Source organism: Talpa europaea (genome assembly GCF_964194135.1).
Source record: "Talpa europaea genome assembly, chromosome: 3".
NCBI classification, from domain to species: domain Eukaryota; kingdom Metazoa; phylum Chordata; class Mammalia; order Eulipotyphla; family Talpidae; genus Talpa; species Talpa europaea.
In genome coordinates this window covers 84,720,737-84,743,115 of record NC_140069.1, presented here as the reverse complement: position 1 = coordinate 84,743,115, position 22,379 = coordinate 84,720,737, and the positions used below count along the sequence as shown (strand labels likewise).

Genomic DNA, 22,379 nt, shown 5'->3' with positions numbered 1-22,379 from the left:
GGGGATCCGATGGCCTCAACAGGACACCAGCTCATACATCTGTTGTGTCACATGTGTACAGTACTTTCTCTCAGGGTCTTAGTACAAGGATCTAGATGTACTGTTCCCATATAAGGTAATGGGAACATTGTTTTCCTTTGCTCTCATTTCAATTTCTTTTGCTTTATCCCCTCCAATTCGGTGATTATTCTTCCTTTGATTCTTTTAATCCAGTAATTCTCAATGAGGGAGATTTTGTCCTTCCCTCTCTGCCCCAGAAGGGGACATCTGACAATGCAAGGAGGAGAAAATGTGAAGGTGTCAACACTGGAGAGGAGGATAGTAGCCTCTAGTGGGTAGAGAAAACAGAGGTGCTGTTGAACACCCAACAATGCACAAGACTGCACCCCAGTACAAAAATTTCTCCAGCTCAAAATGCCAATAATAATGAAGCTGAGAAACCCTGTTTTAATTGTTTATTCACTTGCTTAACAAATAGTTCTTTGATTTTCTCAAAAAGGTGAAGCATCAGGCAGGTTCATAGGCAAAACAAGTTTCAATAAGCCACCCACCACAAATTCAGTTTTCAAATACTTGTATTTACACTCAGAAGGCAGAGAAATTAATTAGAATCTCACTATCCAAGAGGGAAGAGGAAAATTTTGAGTCAAGATTTTGTTGAGGTTCCCAGAATTACCAAGGTTCTCAGTTTAGCCTTTGTTTTTGTCTTTCCCCACTCATTCACATTTCAGCAGAAGGCAATTTCTTACTTAAATTACAGATCAGTTTGTATGGATGAGGATATTAGTAGTTGCCATAACTGTGATAGTAAAAGGGGTCTATTTTTTCTTCTTTATTGTTTTTATTTCTGTTTAAACTTTTTGTCAATGCTCATGTCATCCTCTTTCAATCAGAAAATATAAAGATTTTTTTTCTCTATTGGAATGTAAAAGACTAACCTATTAATCTAGAAATTAATCTAAAAATTAATCTAGCATTTCTAAAGGCTAATTGCATGAAATGTTAGTTTGGGAACTTCTGGGATGAACTAATCTGAGAAAAGCTAAACTAATCTCTCTATTGTGGGACTTTTTAGAGACTTTAATATACTTATGTGCCCAAGGGATCTCCCAGAAGAGGCGTATACTGTGGCATAGAACATTTTTCAATCTTAACTCAATGCAGAAGTCTTTTCTCAAAAAAAGTGGATCAGCTTATGATGTAAAGAATATATATTGGGGAAGGATGTACTTACAACTTCACTTACTTCACTTACACTTCTTGAAATCTCAAAACACAGTCACATCAATTTTCATTGACTCTTTTGCTAAACTCCATATTAAAATGGAGCACCATTTAAGGTTACAAAGAATTATGTGTAAGTGGTCTTCACACCTCTGATGTTTTAAGGGTTGGTCAGAGGGCAGTTAGAGATGCATAAGAAGATAAGTCTCCCAAGCCAATACTTGCATGAAGCCAAGCACCTCTGCCTTACCTCGTTCTTTATATTCAGATCATATGTAGGATTTTTCAAGGGAGTATTGAAATTAAAATTAAAATTTTGGAAAAGCATTGCTTTTTTATAAAATATTATATAGCTTGTGGGCAACATGACAAAGTAAAAATAAAGCTGAGAGCAGTACTACATTGTTTCTTCCTCAAGCTTCTGTTTCATTTCTTTCAATCTTCCAACAGGGTGATATGGGGCAGAAAGGACTGCCTGGTCCCCCGGGCCCCCCTGGATATGGATTGCAAGGAATTAAAGTAAGTAAACATGACTGTGCCAGTCATCTCTCAATTCACTAGGGCAATGGGAAGAGACTGTAGATGACAGAAAGTATGACTATTATGGAATGGATTTAATTCCTTAATAAAAGCTTAGTAGTTACAGTTGCATCCATTATTTATTTTTTTAAAGATTTATTTATTCATGCATACAAGAACCAGGGTACAGGCCAGATGTGTGGGAGGGTGAGAGGATTCACCAGAGACAGAGTGGGGAACAGAACAGGCAGCCTTGACTGAAATACACTGCTGATGGGAGCAGTGGGCAAGACAGGAGAGGTCTGCTGTGCCATGTGGGTATCTCCGTGGCCGGCTGGGATCGAACCCATGCTGCAGAGGCAGCAGACAGCTTCACAGTGCTGAGCTCAACTGCCTGCACCACCAGGGAGGCCTGCATTCATTATTTAGAGACATCATCCAAAGGTGTAAAAATGGTATATTAGTTTCAGGAACACTAAACATTACATAAATTGCTCGGTGAGGAATTTAATGGTTACAAAGATTTATTGTTCTCGTTAGTTTCTGAACTGAGTGAATGTATGCCCAGCTACATGTTCTCTTGTTCTATCTTCCTCACCTCTTCTCAGCCCATGGCTGAGTCTTTCAGGAGGCTCACAGTGGAATCACTGGGGAGCTATTGCATGATACTCAAGTCTCATGATAATCAAATCTTAGTCTTAAGAGGTAGAGCTTGAGTGCTGGCATTTAAAAGTCCCTCCAGTGGTTCTCCTGAGCATCCAGAGAGAGAAACACTGATCCTGAGGATCACTAGCCCCTGAGTCTGTTACTGGAATCCACTCCCCTCTGCATTCCATTTTGTTTCTGTGTCAGTAGCAACCAAGTCTTTTTAATAAGGTGGGAGTCCCAGGGTCTCCTCTGTCACAGTAGACAAAATTTGACATCAAAAGGTTGCTATGTCATTTCAAACAATTCCCTCTTTGATTTCCAATGTGTTGATTCATTTTTAATTTTTAAAATTGTTTTACTGGCACACTCTCATTCTATTGTTTGCCCCCCAAATAAACTTCCTTCATGTTTTCCAATAGTTAACCTTCAAAACTTTGGACAATTGATATTGACTCTAAAAAATGGGAAAAGGCAAAATAAATTCTTTTTCAAATAGTAGTTTCTTAGTAAGAAAAGTAGGAGATAGTAGGAACATAAGATAGTAGATGTTCCATAATTCTATGTTGCAATTACATTCCCTGCACTTTCTCCTGTGTAGAAAGTGAAATTAATCAAGAGCAAACCCCATTTAATCTGTGTTAAATCTTCCATCCTATATCACTCAGGCCAGGACTTGCACTGCAGGTCTTTTAAGTAACAGTGTTCATCTGTTGGGGGCAGATTCCAAACTAAAGCCAAACAACATGACACCAATAGCACATTTGGAAAAAACAGCAAAAACTTGTCTCTTTATAAATATCACTCTTTAAATATCAGTCCTTAAATTTTACCATTAGGAGATGGTAATTACATGTGGTTTTGCATGAGTTGGCTTAAACAATGAGTCCACTGGTTAATCTACCAGCACCAGTTAAGTCACGGTTCTTGTAACCAATATGAGCTCAATTCACATGTGCTGCTAAGTCCTTATCTCCACCTCATTAAATCCAGTGACAATTTTCTCACCTTTATTGTCTGTCATATGCTTCTTATTCACATTAATTGTACCATGGATTACGCATAGTGAATCCTCATCAACTGACTCACCTGGTTTCTGTGACCTTCATATTATGCCATGTTCTGAGTCCATTCTGAGTGAAACTATGGTCATAGAGAAAGAACCAACACAACACAAAAACTCCCAGGTATCTAGTCATATCAGCAATGAAATAAGCTTGGAGGGTTGTAATAAGCTATGGAGGGTTGTAAACTGTAATAAGCTATGGAGGGTTGTAAACTGATGTTTCCTGGCAATGAGCTGACTCACAAAACCTCTGTAAATTTATTGGATTTCCTGGCATCCTGTTGGCAGCAGGGAAATGTATGTCCCTTAGGACTCTTACTCTTTTCCTGATCCTGGTTGTACCATCACTGCAAAGGGGCAGAACTGAAAAATCAAATTGGTAATGTTCCTCCACCTCATTTTAAGGCTACATGATCAATTAGAGTTCATTTCTTACATTCATTTGTTGACTTAGATCCCACCCCTTTCTAAAAGTATTTGGATCAGTGAAACATGCTTTTGTTACTTTGTCTTTTGGTAAGGTTTGATGGAAGCTTTTGTTGCCATTAACCTTTTACATTGGGGCCTGTATCTCTATGCCATCCCAATTCTGAGGAAGACAAAGATTCAGACTACAATCACAGAAGTGATTTGCTCCAGCACCCACATAACTTTTTTTTGCAAAAATATTGGCTCTTCAGTCATTCATTCAACCAATCATCTACCCACCCGCTAGTACTGATTAAGTGCCATCTACATCAGGCAAATAAACTAAGTGCTGGTATAAAATAGTGAGTGAAAATACAGGAATTTTGTCATGATGGAGTTTATAGGCTATACCGTCATCACACTTTAAGATCCCTAGAGAGTGTGGCGATATGGCACATTGGAATGAATTGAGATTACAGGGACAGACAGGGCCCCATAGGATCCTGTAGGATACAGCAATAAGTTTGGTCCCGAGTCTAAGGCAGAAGAGGGTGACATGATTAGGCAGATATTTAGGAAATCCTTAACAGACCAGCATCTTTAGCAGGTCTGGAAGAAGAAATGTGCCCTTCCCATGCCCCCGTGGAGTGTCCTGATTCTCCCTGTGGAAAAACATGGTCCGGGAACCCCTCTTCCTGCATTTCCCAAGGCATTGGGAGCATCAAGACCATGCTGTGGCAGCCCTTTCCTATGAAACTGAGAGCATGATGGGCTCACCCCCCTGGTTACCAAGATAGCCTGCTTTTTCTCTGCAGTCTCCCCTGTGATCCAGGTGACTCTACTGCTGAGGAGCTCCAGCTCCTTCACAGGCTTCTGTGCTTTTTCTCAACAACAAATATCAGATTGTATAGTTGACCATGGGACTATGAGTCTTTGGTCCCAAAATGACCTTGGACTTGTCCCACTGTGAGCTTCCAGGACTGACCATTCCCCTAAATATATAGGCCAGATATGCTAATAACGCTCCAGATTAAGTCAGGAGTGAGAAGGGACAGGCATGGGTCTAAAGAGATTCCCTGACATGCCAACAAGTCCTTGAGGGGTCAGTCCTTGGGGATGCAATAAAAGGGTGGGCCATTGAAGTTAAAAAGTCCCCAATACCCCAGAAGCTTTACTGTCCAAAAGCTCAGCTCTGTCCTACTTCCCATGAGCCCCTGCTCAGGGGGTGGAGTTTAAAAGCTCCACCCTCCACCATCAAGTTGGCTATGAGCCCCACCCACTATCTTGGAACTAGCTCCCCACTGTTATCTTTCATCAGTGACATATTGGGGGAAGCCAGTTAACTATTTGGCAAAAATTGCAATGTCTTCAAAACTGACAACTAATGAAGACTGCAGTAGTCCTATGTTTTCAGAGCTAACAGAGCAACCTCAAGGCCTCTGAGGCTGCGGAATGGAGGGACACTCTATCTGAGTGACCTCTCCCCTCCATGTTCTGCCACACAGACCTGGGTCTGAATCTTTCCACTTGTGTGAGCTTGAACAGATCATTTATCTCATCTTACTCATCTTCTATTCATCTTTATACCTCAGCTTACTCATTTTTAAAATAGGGATAACAAAGCTTATTTTATAAGGTGTTGTGATAAAATTGTCCAAAGTGCCTAGATTTTGAGTCATGGCTTCCCGAGTACTTGCAGAGTACTCCTGCCTCATTTCCCAAATACGAGTAATGGGCCTAACAATAATAATAATACCATTTCTAAAAGTTGTGAGAGTAAATGAAATTAAATGAGACAGTATGTGCAATGCATTTAACGTGGGACTGGGCACATAGTTCACATGCATATTTGTAGCTATTATTCCTTCCTTTTTATTTTACTGTTCTGCTAGTCCCTTTCATATTTTCCAGGATGAAGGCCCATAATTCTGATGTTCAAGTGGTTTTATGCTCTAAAACATAAAATATTGGGTGCATTAGTTCATGTAGGCCTGACTCCAGTACCGAACTGATCCCAAAATGCATAATGTTCAAACACAATGGAGGTTTTGTTCATGTATTTGTTGGTATTTGTGGTTGGTGGTCAATTTTCTTTCACATATGGTATCAAAGAGCTTCATCTTCCATTTATGGTCCCTCCATCTGCTGGGCCTCTTTACCATTATATCCTGCAGGCAGAAAGGAGAATGTGGAAGAGGCACACCTGCTACTTAAAAGTCTTACCAAGAGCTGACACCTATCACCTTTGCCCACATATAATCAATTAGAGCTAGTCTCAGGGCCTCCCTTGTGGCACAAGGAGTTAAGCACAGCAATGTGAAGCTAACGGCAGCCTCTGCAGCACGAGTTCCATCCCCAGCCAGCCAGGGAGCTACGTAGCCACATGGCACAGCAGGCCTCTCCTGACTCTCCTGCTCCCCTTAGCAGTGTATTTCAGTCAGTCTGCCTGTTCAGTTCCCCAGTCTGTCACTGGTGAATCCTCTCACCCTCCACACCTCTGGCCTATAACCCAGTTCTTGTATGCATAAGTAAATAAATCTTTAAGGAAAAAAAAAACCTAGTCTCATGAACAGGTAGTCTGGACACATAGGAAGGAGAATCAGAGGTTTGGCGAAGAGCTTATAACTGCCACACATAATAATTTAATCGTTTCCAGGAAAGATGAAAAATTTTGACTGCTTATTCTGACATATGTTGGGGCTTCTGGAAGAGAAACAGAAATGTGGTAACTTCTAGAATGCCTCCTCACTCACTTTGTATTGTAGGTGTCCGGAGCCGCCTGGAGCATGCGCCGTGTTGCGCAACACACGTGCCATTAATTAGTTTTCGCTTTACCGTTTCGCCTGCTGAGAAACCACAGGTGTTTCCTATTAATCAAATGAGACTGGGAGGTACGATGGGAGGAGCTACCAGGATATAAGAAGAGAACGACGAGAAGGTCGAGAGATTATTGCGAGAGGAGCAGAGAGAAGGTCAGGGAAGGTAGAAAGACAGGGAAAAGTAAAAGAAAGGTAAAGGAAAAATAAAGAAGTAAACGCTAGCGTCAAGTTGTCTCAAGCCCCTCATTTCAATCCTCAGCCCTTCTCTTTTCGTGCCTACGAATCCCGCGGGTCGGGACAGGTTTTCTCAGCAGATGAAACGGTAAAGCGAAAACTAATTAATGGCACGTGTGTTGCGCAACACGGAGCATGCTCCAGGCGGCTCCGGACAACAGTCCTCGGGCCCAAGGGGGTTACTCAAGATGCCAGTACCATTTGAAACTGATATGTGAGTCAGTCCAGCTTCAAGGGCTTCATACCTGGACAGTTGGAAAAAAAAATAGCTTCTCCCAATAAAGTTCCCTGAGTAGAAATTCTGATTATAACCCAGAACTTCATAAGATTCTTGCTCAATGTTTAAGGGTAATATATTTTCTTAGAAAGATTTTTTTTGTTGTTGTCTATTTTGGTTGTGTCAAAGTAACTATGGTTCTGTAAACTCCAAATGCTCTTTTAACTGAATCAGATACTTTTGCCACTTTCTGGTGTCCCTTCACCAGAAAAGCTAAAGCTTGAAACATTGTCAATCATACTGGGTAGAAATCCCAGGCAGAGCTTGAGAATCTTCTGCTTGACTTTTACCTGTGACCTTAATCACTTTGACAGTGTTTCCAGAAGATATTTGACTACATTTTTGGTTAGAGCGAATATACCACAGCATGGAAAATTACACCCCTTTATGGTCAAAAAGAAGTGATTTATTCATTTAGATAAAATTGACAAGAGGGAAAAAAGAGTCTCACTTATTTAAACTTAAGGTGGATTTGATATACAGTAAGGGGTTGTAAGGGCAGGACTGGGCACAGTGCAGGTTTTCTGATCCCATGCAGACCCGGTAAAGGAGGAGTCTGAGTCCTCAGTGGATTTGCAGGTCTTTTATTGGGGTTCACCAGGCATATGGCAGGCAGGGGTGCTGGCTGGGGGGTTGGGAGGCTGGCAAGCCTCCCAGCCCCCAGCAAGTCTTTACTCTATCTGGGCTCTCTGGCGTTCTCTGCTTCTGCGTCGGCTTCTCCTTCAGGTTCTGCTGCTGCTGGCTGGGGCTGCTGCTGCTGCTGCTGGTGCTGCTGGCGTCCTCCCGTGACGCCGCCCTTAAAAGCACAGTCTTAGCTCAGCTGAATCCCATCTACCTATGCCCACACCCTATTCCAGGTGCCCACCATCAGGCATGCATTCAGGACAAGGATCCATCATCCCATCATCTATCCTGATGGCGGAAGGGCAGAAAAGCCTGATATTTTCTTTACCCTACAGGGGTTATGCTTAATAATTAATCCTATAGCCAAAGTCCTTTGCCCTACTTTCAAACATCCAAGTTCTCCATATCTTTATATCTTTTATTGTTTTTTAAACCTATGAAAGACAATTATATAGATTACACTTCGAAACGAAAAGCAACGAGTCCACAGTGTTCTGGATATACTTTCTATGGGGCAGTGAAAGCTTGCATTTGTTAATTGGGGCTGATTTGAGACCATCTGTATGTCTCACTGCTTCACACTTCGATTTTTGCCCTTGGCCAAATGACTTTCATTCCTTCAAGCCAATCAGAAAAATAAAAGATGACTTTTTTTTTTCCAATTTCTGAATCTGAATCTGAGGGATTTATGCTAGGATATTTTCCTCTTTCAATTTCATTATTGAATTTTTCTTTTTAAAATACTCAATTCCCCTAATCAGAATTGGTTATAGAAACCTCTCAATTTAGTGGGGCTTGAATCATCATTATTACTAGTTGACATTTAATGTCCATTTACTATGAATAAATCCCTGGGTAGTGGTTAGTGACTGTCAAGGACATCTACTTGACGTCTGTCCAACTCCCAACACTGCCACGAACCTATAAAAGAAAACACTTTTCTAAATAATTTTTCCTAAAGTAATTATATCCAGTCCCAAGGTAAGAGGTACCTTCACTATTTAGAGCTTAAATAACTAGGGCCATATCACACTTTCTAAATTCTATGTATCATCTATCCACTTGCACCCCTGAGGAAATGGGGTCACAGAGATTTTAAGTAACATATCCAGGGTCCCCTCCACATGGCCTTCTGATCATGTATTGGGGATTGGATAGATATCAAAGAGACTGACTGGTTTGAGCTAGAAAGTAAATGCCACTCAAAATTTTTATTTGCACCTTGAAATTAAAAGTTGACGTTTCGAGATGTGAGATATATGCACGGTGGTCTTCTTCCTAATAATCTAAGTTTTCTGAAGGAAGAAGCACTTCTTTTTCCCTCAAGTGCAGTTCTATCAGAAGCCGGGGGTCAGATTTGGTGATTTGAAATCAATTGCCAGATACAGAACTAGGAAGTACAGCAAGATCTGGGCTTATATGGGTAGTTGCCTTGCTTGGGTGAGGCTGTAAAAGTCATTATTCCCGTCACATATTCAAAGTTGATTAAGCACTTTCTAATTTGATTGATAGAAGGACATTCTCTTTGGTACTTTAAACTCTGTGACAAGTCAAAGATTAGCCAATCGGTTTGTAATCGAAACTTTTTATTGCTCTTGCAAACAGTTAAGAACTTTAGTTATTGGCTTTTCATTATCAGCACCTTTGCTTATCTAGTTGCAAATATGAATTCTCATTTTCAGTATTAGAAGTGATGGGAAAAAAAAATAGGTTATCTGCCTACAATTACTGAGGATATCTAACAAAGCAAACATTATATAGAGTTTTATGGTTAAATGTGGCTCAAACAAAACCGTTCTTTCATCCCATGAAAAATTCTTCAATAGGCAATTCTTTAGAAATGTTTATCAGGGTGTGAATCATGGGCCCAACTATTGTGTGCTTTGCCCTAAGAAAGTCACACTGAATGAGAAGAGCAAAGATTGAAATGGAGAGAAACAGGCAGAAAAATGGTCTGCTTCCGAGAGGTAATTAGGAAGAGAAAAAGGAGAAAGGAAAATAAGACAATAGAAAATTGGTTCTGATAACTTTTTTTAGGATTCTATGGTTAATAGTGCTTTTGGTCTTAAAGTCTTTTATTACAAGAGTTTAGTATGGTATCAGGACACAAATAGCAGACCTCTCCTGTCTCACCCGCTGCTCCCCTCAGTGTATGTCAGTAGATCTGCCTGTTCTGCCCCCTACTCTCTCTGGTGAATCCTCTCATCCCCCGTGCTTCTGACCTACACACCCAGTTCTTCTATACAAAAGTAAACTAAAAAAAAAAAAAAAAAAAAAAAAAAACTTGAAAAAAGAAAGGAAAGATTAGTTAGGAAGGTTACCAGAGAAGCACAGTAGACATAGCTATACAGATTAAGCTGTGCCGCTCCATTTAAAAGGTAAGTGGAGATTGGGCCTTCCAATATATGCCCTTACAGAGAGTTTTCCATGCAAATGTCTTTTTGAAAAGCAGCTTCTTCATCGCCTTCAGAGTCCCTCCCATCATGTCAATCTTTTGACGAAAAAAAAAGACACATTTGGGGCCTCCCCAGTGGCGCAGCGGTTGAGCGCTGGGTTGCGAAGCTGCCCGCGGCCTCTGTGGCGCCGGTAGATCCCCAGCTGCTCCCCGGCCACCGGAGGAGGGTCCCACATGGCGCGCAGACCTCTCCTGCCGCCCGCTGCTCCCCTCAGCAGTGTACTTCGGTCCTTCTGCCTGCTCTGCTCCCCACTCTGGCTCTAGTGAATTCTCTCACCCTCCCGCGCTTCTGACTGTACCCAGTGCTTGTATAAATAAATAAATAAATAAATCTTTTTTTAAAAAAATTTAAAAAAAAAAGACACATTTGGGGAAGGCAGATTTTTGTTCACCAACAATTTGTTATTGTCTTTTGGTTAAATTTTACTGATGTTCTATTTTTACCTTTTTGTGTCCACCTTTGTGTATCCTTTTAATTTATACATGTTTCTTTCAAACAATATATATTTGAATTTTTAAAACTACAGTCTAAGAATCTTTGTCTTTTACATGGAGCATTTAGTTTGTTTAAATTTATTATAATTAACAAACTTCTAAATTTTGTTCCTTTTATTTTTGGACTATTTGTTCCATTTATTCTGTTTCTTTTTAACTTTTATTCCCCTTTTCAAGATTTATCAATTTTTTAACTATTCCACTCCTCTCCTTACTGAGCTGGAATTCACACATTTTTCTCCTTTTTTTTCAAGTTACTCTTAAAAATATTCATTTACCTTATGAACTACCTCTAACTTTCTGGTTACTGTAATAACTTAGAATACTTTATAAAGGCTTTCTCGCTTCCTTCAGATTTGTAGAAATGACACTTAAGGAGTAATACTAACACATTCATTATCAGTTTTTGTTCATTGCTGTAAAGACAGTGAGCTTTTATAAGACTTTTTTCAGCGTATGCAATTATGCCTTTAATAGTGGTTCTTAAATTTCAAAGGGGAAAAAAATTTTAAATCTATTAGAATACTAGTCTTTTGAAAATTCTCCAAGTGGTTTCTGTTGGTTTTGAAAAATGAAATCTGATGACTCAATAGTTCCCATTGTGATATGCCAATTTGAGAAAGAAAGAAGTATTGATTGGATCTCAAACTGTCTTTCAATCTTAAAATACCTTACTGTGGTGATCTTGTAAAGTGAAAACATTTGCTGTGTTTTCCTGCTACACAAATACTTAAATAGTAGTGCACACACACTTCTTTGCCAGAATTGTGAGATGAGTAATCCTCATGTGCCCTTAAAAACATAAACTGTTTTTGTTTTGCATAGAAGGGAAATAAGTTTACATACAAATTTTCAAATCAGATCTTCCTTCTTCTCAGAATGAAAGATATTCATTGTCATATTCTGTCTTAGCTTGTGGCATAAAATTTTATTTGAGCAGTTGATTCAGTAAGCATTTATTGAGCATGTGCAAATATACAAGGCTCTGTTCTAGGTGCTTAGGATGGATCATTAGCAAAAGAGACAAAAATTACTGCTTTTATGGAATTTGCATTCTATTGACAATAAATATAATAAATATTATATAGTATATCTCAGAAGTAGATCAGGGTAAGGGGAATGGAGAGTCGTGATGAGGTTTTAAATAGGATGGAGTCATGAGAAAATAACATTTGAATAGAGACAATGAAGGAGGTGAGGGAGAGAATTTTGTGGATTTCAGGGGGAAATGCATCGCATGTAAAGGCCCTACGGTGGCCTGGCCTGTTCAAATAAGAACGAGACCTGTGTGGCCTGAGATGATGTCAGAGAAGTAACAGTGAGGTTGGGGGAGAGCCAGATTAAGTTTTAGCTATATAAAGCCTTGTAAGGATTATGACTTTCACTCTGAGTTGATGGATTTTGACCAACAGTATGACTTTGTCTTACTTTTTAATAGGATATACTGAGCTGAGAATAGATTATAGTAAGATCAGGATTGAATGAAGGGGGCTATTGCAGGAATCTAGGAAACTGCAAATAAAATTTGAAATCTAGTTTTATAATGTAGTTCATATGAATTAAACTCCCTAGAAAAGGATTTATATCTAGTGGCCTATATCTGAAATCAGAAATATGTCATGGAAAACATTATTACACAGTTGATGACAGATCTATAAATCTATAAATATTGCAAATATATAATTAAATTTGGGGCCTTTGAGCAATACTGAACTATATCTTGTATATCTAGATTATAGACTTCCTCCTCTCCAAATTTCTGATCCTTGATATGTTTTCATTAATTCATTTAGAGAGAACAAAAGTGGAAGAATTTCCTCCATTCATTTTTCCTCCCCCGTTCCTCATGTTTTCTCTCGTTAATCTGTGATAATTTTCTGCTGAAACATTGAGTGAAATCATGAGGTGCAGGACATATATGTAACAGAAGTACCACTAGTTATCTAACTTTCTCACTAGTGTCCCCTAAAAGAGATGTCTGTCTTCTATTGACTTTTAAAAACACCCTGAAATGTACTTCTTAATAAACTTAACCCTCACTCATAGTAAAGATATGCAATAGATGCTGAGAAAGCATTCGACAAAGTCCAACATCCATTTATGATGAAGGCCCTTGAAATTCACAGGATAGAAGGAACATACCTTAACATGATAAAAGCCATATATGACAAACCCACCGCCAATATTATTCTCAATGGTGAAAAGCTGAAGGCCTTTCCTTTAAGATCAGGAACAAGACAAGGATGTCCTCACTCACCACTGCTCTTCAATATTAATACTGGAGGTCCTAGCCAGGGCAATAAGACAAGAGAAAGACATACAAGGAATCCAGATAGGGAAAGAAGAAGTGAAACTATCACGATTTGCAGATGATATGATAATATATATAGAGAACCCTAAAAACTCCACAGAAAAACTACTCAAAACAATCAATCAGTTCAGTAAAGTAGCAGGATACAAAATCAACACACAAAAATCAGTAGCCTTCCTATGCACAATCAATCTGAAGAAGAAGAAATCAAGAAACCCATTCCTTTTATAATTGAAACAAAAAAAAAAACAACAAATACTTGGGAATAAACCTAACAAAAGAGGTGAAAGACCTATACAAAGAAAATTATAAAGCATTGTTAAAAGAAACAGAAGAAGACACAAAGAAATGGAAAGACCTCCCCTGCTCATGGATCAGAAGAATTAACATAATCAAAATGGCCATCCTACTAAAAGTAATATATAGATTCAATGCTATTCCAATAAAAATCCCAATGACATTCTTCAAAGAAATAGAACAAATACTGATGAAATTCATATGGAACCACAAAAAAAACATGAATAGCCATAGTGAAGATATGGATATGAATGTTATTAACAATCTAATTCTAATTCATAAGTTAAAAAGTTTTTATTATTTGTATATCAAGAAACTAAATCTTCAGAGTTTTTAACAAGCATTCTTTCAACATATATTGAAATATAGCATTCTTTCAACAAATATTAATCAGCCATCTACTATCAGCTTCAACAATTAGCAAGACTACATATGATCTGGGCCCCATCCTCAAGTCTTCCCAACCCCTCAACTTCAACTCTCAAAGTCCTACTGAAAGGCTCCCCGTTGTCTGTGAAGCCATGTTCTCTGATACTAGTACTTTTGCATGTGCTGTTCCCTCTACTTGGAGCAATCCCTTTCACAGCCCTCAACCCCTCCCCATTAATAGGTTCACTCTTACTCATATGTCAGGGCACATATTAGCACTTCCTCCAGAAGCCTTTCCTGTCTCCTTCAACTTATGTCCCCTTTGTTTTCATGGTACTCTGGGTAACCCCAGCATCACTTGTCTCACATTACATTGTAAGTGCTTGTTGTCTTATTTAACACCAGACTATGAGATAGCACATGTCTTATTTTTTTTGTTGTTTTATATCTGGAGCACTTAATACATGCTTGGCACATCGTAGGTGTCCAATAAAAAGTGAATGACTCTTGTCTGTAGCCTTTCTGCATATTTGTCATCTTTCCTCTTTCCCATAGCATTCTTTCAACAAATATTAATCAGCATCTACCATGTGCTAAGTACTAGGGATAGAAAAGACTTTTGACAGCTAAAGCAACTATACTTGGAGGTTAGATTTCGTAGAATTTCCATCTACATACCCATATAACGAGAGAGAGAGAGAGAGAGAGAGAGAGAGAGAGAAAGGAGAAGAGAAGAGAAGAGAAGAGAAGAGAAGAGAAGAGAAGAGAAGAGAAGAGAAGAGAAGAGAAGAGAAGAGAAGAGAAGAGAAGAGAAGAGAAGAGAAGAGAAGAGAAGAGAAGAGAAGAGAGAAAGAGTGAAACATCTTTTTTATGAAAATGTTTCCATGACAATAAAAATCTGTGGATTTGAACTGTTGGTTCTTTACCTTATTTAGGATAAGATGACTATGATTTTGACTTAATATTTATGTAAAGCCTGAAAGAGTTGGTTCCAATGTTTTTCAACTCACAATCAAAACTACAAGTCTAAGTAGTCTTATTTTCTAAATATCTTTACAAAGCATTTTTTTTTTCAGTTTGAGATGTCTGCTGCATGATTCTCTCATATGCTATTTGAATAGTGGTCTGTGTTTGTGCTGAAAGCAATGACTAAAGAGTGATACAGGTGAGATGAGAGAGGGAACTAGTAAGATTGAACCCATATATCACATACCAAAAACTAGGCTCTTCCTTCTGAGACATAGAATATATGTATCTATATAATTTATCACTGCTCATTGCTTCAGACAATAACATTGCAACAAGCTTAACAAGAAGAAGCAAAATGTCCTGAAGTTTAACCCTGGTTATTTTGTTGATGAAATCTTGAACTGAAACAAAATCCTAATAACATCAGTCAATGTGTAAAACAGTTTCCCAGAACAACCAGCTGGATTAATGGCAGATTCCATATTATGAATTAATAGAACAAGCATCTCAGGATTACACTTTTCCCATTGGAATAATCCCTCTACCACTTGCTTTTACTAATTTTGTCAAAATAATCATTTATTGGTCACATCCTGGCCCTTGACATTCCATGCAGCATGTTGCAAAATGGGGTAGCTGTTCAGACAGTGGGTAGGAGAAACTTTGGGGGGTTCTTAATGAGTTATTAGAACCTGGAATACTCAAGAAACATCAATGACAGGATGACTGGGATGCAGTGAATTATAAAGTGAGATGAAAAGTCATTGAAAATCTTTGCACTGAGGAGTAACATGATATAAACCATGTTTTAAAAGGATGGTGTGGCAGCATGTGACAAAGAGTTGACATAGGAAGCTACAGGTGAGAGATGGTGGTGGTTTAGCCAGGGTGGTAATGTGGAAGTGGTAAGGAGTGGCTGCATTGTATTGGATGAGCATATAAAAGAGGCAAGAATGACTAAGGATTTTGGACTGAACATATGGAAAGATGGAATTGCCATTTTCTTAATAGGAAAATGGAAGTGGGTAGTGTGGAAGAAGTCAGATCACATAATCTTAAATTTAGATTTGGGCATGTAAAGCTAAACCTCTAGTGGAGGAATTAAGTATGCATTTGGTAATAGAAGTCTAAAATTTGGAAGAGAGAAATTTAAATCAAAGACATAAATTGATCTAACAATTTGTAGATAGTATTTAAAGTCTTAAAACTGGATGTGACCATGTGGGGAGTAAATGTAGATAGAGAAGAAATTTAAGGAGTATACCCTGGGCCCACCAGTATTTGGAGGTTTGTATGATGAAGAAGACACAGTAAAGAAGGTTGAGAAGGACACATATATGGGTATACCTACATATACAGGGGAACAAATTGGGCCAAGAAGTGGGCTCTGAGGTCTGAGTGAAGATGGGTTTCAGAAGGAGGGTATCAACAACTATTTTTGATGTTGCTCATTGAATAAGAACTGAAAAATGACCAGCAAACTTGACAACATGGAAGTCATTGGTGACCTTTATAATAGTTGTGTGTACACATAGATACATATATACACACTTACATGTATGCACACACATACACATACAGAGAGAAAGAGAGGATAAGAATAAAACATTAAAAAAATCTTCACAAGTGATATATCCAAGTGAAGGGAATACAGATGGAAAATGAGTCTTACAATTTTTCTGTAAGTTTAAAACAAAAAGTTTAAAAATTAATGGTGACAAAATAAGTGAAGAGAGTAAATTGGGCAATACTTTTGATGGTGGAGCTTAGAATTCTAGTCTTAGAGCATAGAAATGGAGGCAGTGATATATGTGCTTAAGGAATTTTTTTTAAGTGGGCATTATTATAGTATGTTGCATGCTGATGGGAAAGATCTAGTAAAAAGGGAATATTCATGACGCCAAAAAGAATGGAGTTGCTATAGGCATGCCCTTGACCTTTGTATTTATAAGGGCACTTGGCCATACAGACTCTGCTTGGATGCTCCAGGGAATGGAAACTTTTCTCCTTTCTCACATGTTTTCCAATGACTTTATAACAAGTTCATGAAATTTTGTTATTTTTTAAAATGAAAATAATCCATTCTTGTACCAAATACTGCATAATTGAGCAAAGGTAAAATTATCCTTTTTCCCACTTCTGTTCAATCCTGTAGAGATTGACAATGTTCACAATTCAGTGTAGTTTCCAGACTGTTTTACTAGATGTGTATACACATACATATATAGTACAACAATCTTCAAATCACTATATATACAATTTTCCCAATTCCACCCACCCTCCATGCTATCACAAATAACCCTGCAAATCAATAAAGATTTACAGTATTTTTAACAGCAATGTAGTAGTCCACTTCGTGTAGAAGATAACTTATTTGTATATTTCCCTACCTTAAATAATGTTGCAGAACACATTCTTGTATTTTCTCATACTTGTGCCAGTATTTTCATTTCATTATATTTTGAAAGACTTACTTTATAGCTATAATTGGTAGACTTTTCTTCTTTATATTGAACTGAAATCTGCCTACCTGCAAATTTTTCTACTGCTGCTAATCCTTTCATGTGGTTTTTATTTCACTGTATGCAGGAGTGTAAGCTTATAAAAATTTGTGAATACAATTTCATTATACAGATATTTGTTTCTTTTATGTTAAACCATATAACTCAAGTGTTTTTCTTGCTTTATCTTTGAAATAAACATGAAGTAATTAATACCTGAGTTAAATTTTCTCAAAAGTCATGTTTTTATAGGAGATTGTGACTCTGAATGTCTTCACAGTGTTTTATTGTTTCTTGGCCTTAGATATGCCAGCCACATACGCACATTCTGTGGTATAGCAAAGGTACTTCTTAAGTTGTCATTTAAGAGCTTATAAAGACAGTTTAGAAGAGGTTTTCAGGGAATAAAAAAAAGTATATCTAGATGAGTAAGCTCTGGCCCTCTGAAGCTAGAACCTGAATGATCAGGAATAGTTACAATCACATTAAGTTGCAAGCAATGAGAAAGGAAGACAGGGCACAGAAATGAATGAGACTGAGGATTATGTGTAGGAAGTATTAACCATGGGCTCTACTGTACCTTTTCCAGTTTTTGAAATTAATTATCTTTATCTTATTTAAAATATTTTTAGTCAGAGTTATCACTTCCAGTATTAAATCATATTATTTCCAGCTATTGTCCTATTTTTTTTTATTGTGCTAAGAACACTTAACATGAACGCTACTCACTTAGCAAATTTTAAGTGCACCATACTATGTTGCTCACTGCAGGCATTACGTTGTATAGCACTCTCTAGAACTCATTCAATTAGCATATCTGAAGCTTTGGATGCTTGAACAGTATTTTCTCATTTCCCTCCCGCTCCCCCCCTTGACAAATACCATTGTCTTCTCTGCATCTATGAATCTATTTTAATTATATCATCTAATAGCAATTGGGCAGTATTTGTCCTTCTGTAACTGACTCCTTTCACTTAGTCCCCTATATTCACTGCTGTGCTATTCACAATAGGAAAGACATGGAAACAACCTAACTACCCATCAACGGGTGAATGGATTTAAGAAACTACCTTATATTCACACAATAGAATATAATTCAGTCTTTAAAAACAAGGAAATTCTGCCACATACAACATGAATGGAAGTGATGGACATGATACTAAGTGAAATAAGCCTAGCATGCTTTTATTTCTGTTCATAAAGGAAAAATACCATTGCAGCGATTCCATGTTAATCAGACTGTACCAATAACATTGGTCATTTAAGAAAATTTCTACTAATTTTTCTAGACCCGGCTCACAACCACCGGTAAGACATAAACCTCACAACAGGCAGGAGTTGTGAGGCAAAACCTGAGTAAGGAAGATAAAGATTTTAACCATGTAAATAGGAGAGGGTTGTGTGTGTGGGTTTTGTTTTTGCTTTTTTTTGGCAACACCATGATACCCAAAGACAATAAATAAAATCAAAACATACAAATATATATGCCCCTAATAATATTAATTAATTTGATAGTACCAACATACACTGAGAAATTCATGTTTGATCATTTGATAGAAGATTCCCTTTTAAATATAATTTGAGTGATTTGCAAAATACTGCATTTGTAAGAATTGTTGATATCTATAGGCCAAATAATATGTTGAGTGTTTACTACATGCCAAGCATTTAACAGTTTAAATCCTCACTTGATCCTCATAACCACTTCATAAAATAATGATGGCTTATTATCTGCACTGGAGAGATGATTCTATCAGCAATATAGCCATGGTCCCAGCTGGGAGCAGACAAGGTCCTGGTCTGTATTTATGACCATAGTCCAAGCTCTTAATCTGAACAGATGAGTCAGGAGTGAGAGAGAAAAGATTGATTCTGAACTAGCTGTGTGATTAAGGATGAGTTTCCAAATTAAATTAATTAAAAGTTTAATTAATTAAATACAAATTCAGGTATCCTTAAATAAATATAGACACAAGCTGGCCTTCCATCATTGTTTACAATCAAAATGAACTTTTTGTGAAAAATGACTTCCCCTCCTGACAAGACATAAAATAATATTGAGAACAGAAGGTACAGAGGGAAATTTGGAATGCTGGCTACATCATTTTCAGCTGAGGGCTTCCTTAACTTCCTTAATGTTCTGTTTGCGATGATCTAAGTTTGAGTGTAAATTACCTAAATTAGAAGATAAATGAAATGGCTTCAGGCCCCAGAGAAGTTCAATATTAAGATATGTGTAACTACAATAGTGTAGTCTTGAAGAATATAGATGAGAACTATGTGTGATCCTTTCCAATACTCTAGTAATCAGAGTTGGACTTCCACTTTGGTTACCACAGGCTATTTCCATATTGTGTGGGTGATGCTGAACTAATGCTTTACAGCATAGTGCTTTGACTGCCTAAGGCCACAGGCTCCAAGATTTCCAGTGAAATCTGGGAATGAAATGTCAAAATGCCTGGATCCCAAATGGAAGCCTGTCTTCAATTCATAAAAGTGAGGAAAGTCCCTATTTGCAAATGATATTTAATATATATATAAGCCCCTATATAATATATATTTTATATAAACTCCTATATAATAAAGTCCTAGTATATGAATTCTCTGCTTCAATGAATCTATTTTAATTATCTCATCTAGTTGCAATTGGGCAGTATTTGTCCTCTGTAACTGTCTCATTGTGCTAGCCAATAGACTCATGTTACTGCACTTTTTTTAAAAAAAGAGAACAAAGAATTCATAGGACTTTATATTTATATATATATATATAAAACATTTTAAATCTCCATGGCATGCTCAAAAAGAGACATATATTGTGACTCCTCTAGTGAAAGACTCTCTGAGAGGATAATCAGTTGTTAGTCTTCTTTTGCTTTTAATTCCTTGCAGAGAATAACCAGTTTAAGAATGCTATGATCTTTCCATAGCTAGAATCCTTTTCTTTAAAAAAAAAGAAAAAAGATTTATTTATTTTTTTATGCTTACAAGAACTGGGGTGTAGACCAGAGGTGCGGAGGGTGAGAGGATTCACCAGAGAGAGTGAGGAGAACAGGCAGATCTACTGAAATACACTACTGAGGGGAGCAGCAGGCCAGACAGGAGAGGTCTGCTGTGCCATGTGAGTTGCTCCCTGGCCGGCCCTGATGAACTCGAACTGCAGTGACTGGCGATAGCTTGAAAACGCTGTCTTTAACCACACCAGGGAGGTCCTAGACAGATTATCAAACTAAGAGAATAATCCAGAAGTATATTCTGTAATTCACATTGCAAATACAAGAATTTAAAAGCAATGCATTTCCATTATAGTTTTTGATGTTTGTGTCACTGATAACTCCAGCGTGCCTACCTGGTGGGGGTGGGGGGCAGACCTCAGCAGCACGGCTGGAGGTCAGATTGAAAGAATTGGTACAGCAAGCACTCACTCACAGGGCAGGGGTTATTGTGTGGTGAAGGAGCTCATGGGATGAAGTGTTGAGGAGATTCATCCCTTGTCTGTTATTTGGCTACCACATAATTTGACAGGTCTCACCAAACTTACTGGTAAGAAATCATTTAGGCAGAGGGAAGGCCTGGCTGAATGTCACATTTGTATATTCTTTTTGATATGATTAAACATGTAACATACAGCCTAAACAACTTTCCCTTTCCTCAGTATCATATAGTGATAAGAAATAAACACCAATTTTTATTAGCCTTCGCACCTAAATGTGTGATCATGAAGACACATTCATTTTGACAGCTGGAGCTGCTTGCTACCTTCTGCTTATGGATAAAGCTTCCTGCTGTACTGGTTGTCTTAACAGAGAAGACTCTCACTGTACCTTTCCTCTTGACGTTTTTGAAGCCTGTGGAACATTGGCTAGTTAACTGATTAGAATCTTCTCTTGGGCTATGTGCCTGAGGAGGCATGGCTGATATATTTTAGTATATTTGGAATATCTAGATTTATTATTTCATGAATACTATTTGACTTTTTCATTCCTTTTTCCATATGACCCCTGTCCCAAGGGCTCTGGACAAGGATGTATCACCAGCTTTAGAGAGTAGTTCTGTGAGTGAAGCTAGCATAGTGCTGTCGTCTGGCCCTAATCGCTGGTCCAAAAAGCATTAATTGAATATATCTGCTCTAGGCTAGATCTTAGGGATAAATGGACACATAATAAATATATGGCCAGAATGTGGGATAACTAGAAATAAACCTCTATGAATTAAGGTTGAAATGAAACTGCAAAACAGGCATAGCCAGATTGTGAAGGGCCTTTATGGCTAAGTTGAAGAGCCTTTGTTGAACCCAATCCATCAGACTATCACTCAAAGAATGGTCCCTGACCAGCACTCCAAGGAACCTGTCAGACATGTAAATTCTTGGACCCCAGCCAGACCTAATGAATCTGTAACTGAGGGTGGAGCCCAGTACTCCTTATTTTAACAAGCTATAGAAATATTTCTGATGTACAACAGATTTCGAGAGCCATAGCTCTGATTATAAAAAGCCCTGGAAATGTTTGTTTCAAACAAAATTTTATGGCAATGTAATTCACAAAAATACAATGTATTTTAGTATTTTCACAGTGTTACGAAACTATCAACACAACTTTATTTTAGGCCATTGTTGTCCCTCCCCAAATACCCAAACCCTGTATTCATCAATCCCCATCCCCTTCTCACCCAGCCTCTAAGCCCTGACAAACACTAATCTACTTTCATCTCTATGAAGTTGCCTGTTCTAACATTTCTTACAAATGGGATTATATAATATGTAGTCTTTTATGTTTGGTTTCTTTCACTTAGCATAATGTTATCAGAGGTCATCCACGTTGTATCAGAATATCCTGTTTACGGCCAAATAATATCCCATTGTATGGGTGTATCAGATTTTGTTTATCCACTTCTCTATTAATAAGCATTTGGGTTGTTTACACCTTTTGGCGAGTATAAATAATTCTGTTATGAACATCTGTGTGCAAGTTTTTAGAAATATGCTTTCCTTTCTCTTGGGTATATACTCTGTCCTATTTTTAAGGACAGAAGTGACAGGATCAGCTAAGTGATTACAGCTCAGAGCAGAGCTTCCATTCTTCTGCCTTCACACCTTTCACATGTCCAGAGCATTTCATCAACAACTGTTCTCACTGTTCCGTTTAGATAATGGTGTGGGGGTAAGTG

At 38.0% G+C, this 22,379-nt stretch overlaps 1 protein-coding gene across 1 annotated transcript in view; it reads left to right on the top strand.

Moving 5' to 3' along the window:
- The window catches only part of COL28A1 (collagen type XXVIII alpha 1 chain), a gene marked incomplete at both ends in the record, with an annotated part of 147,014 nt that overhangs the window by 89,424 nt on the left and 35,211 nt on the right, over nucleotides 1-22,379 (top strand). Inside the window, one exon of the mRNA XM_084230583.1 lies at nucleotides 1,675-1,743. Coding sequence (XP_084086709.1) covers nucleotides 1,675-1,743 — 69 coding nt within the window. The remainder of the gene's footprint in view (nucleotides 1-1,674; nucleotides 1,744-22,379) is intronic.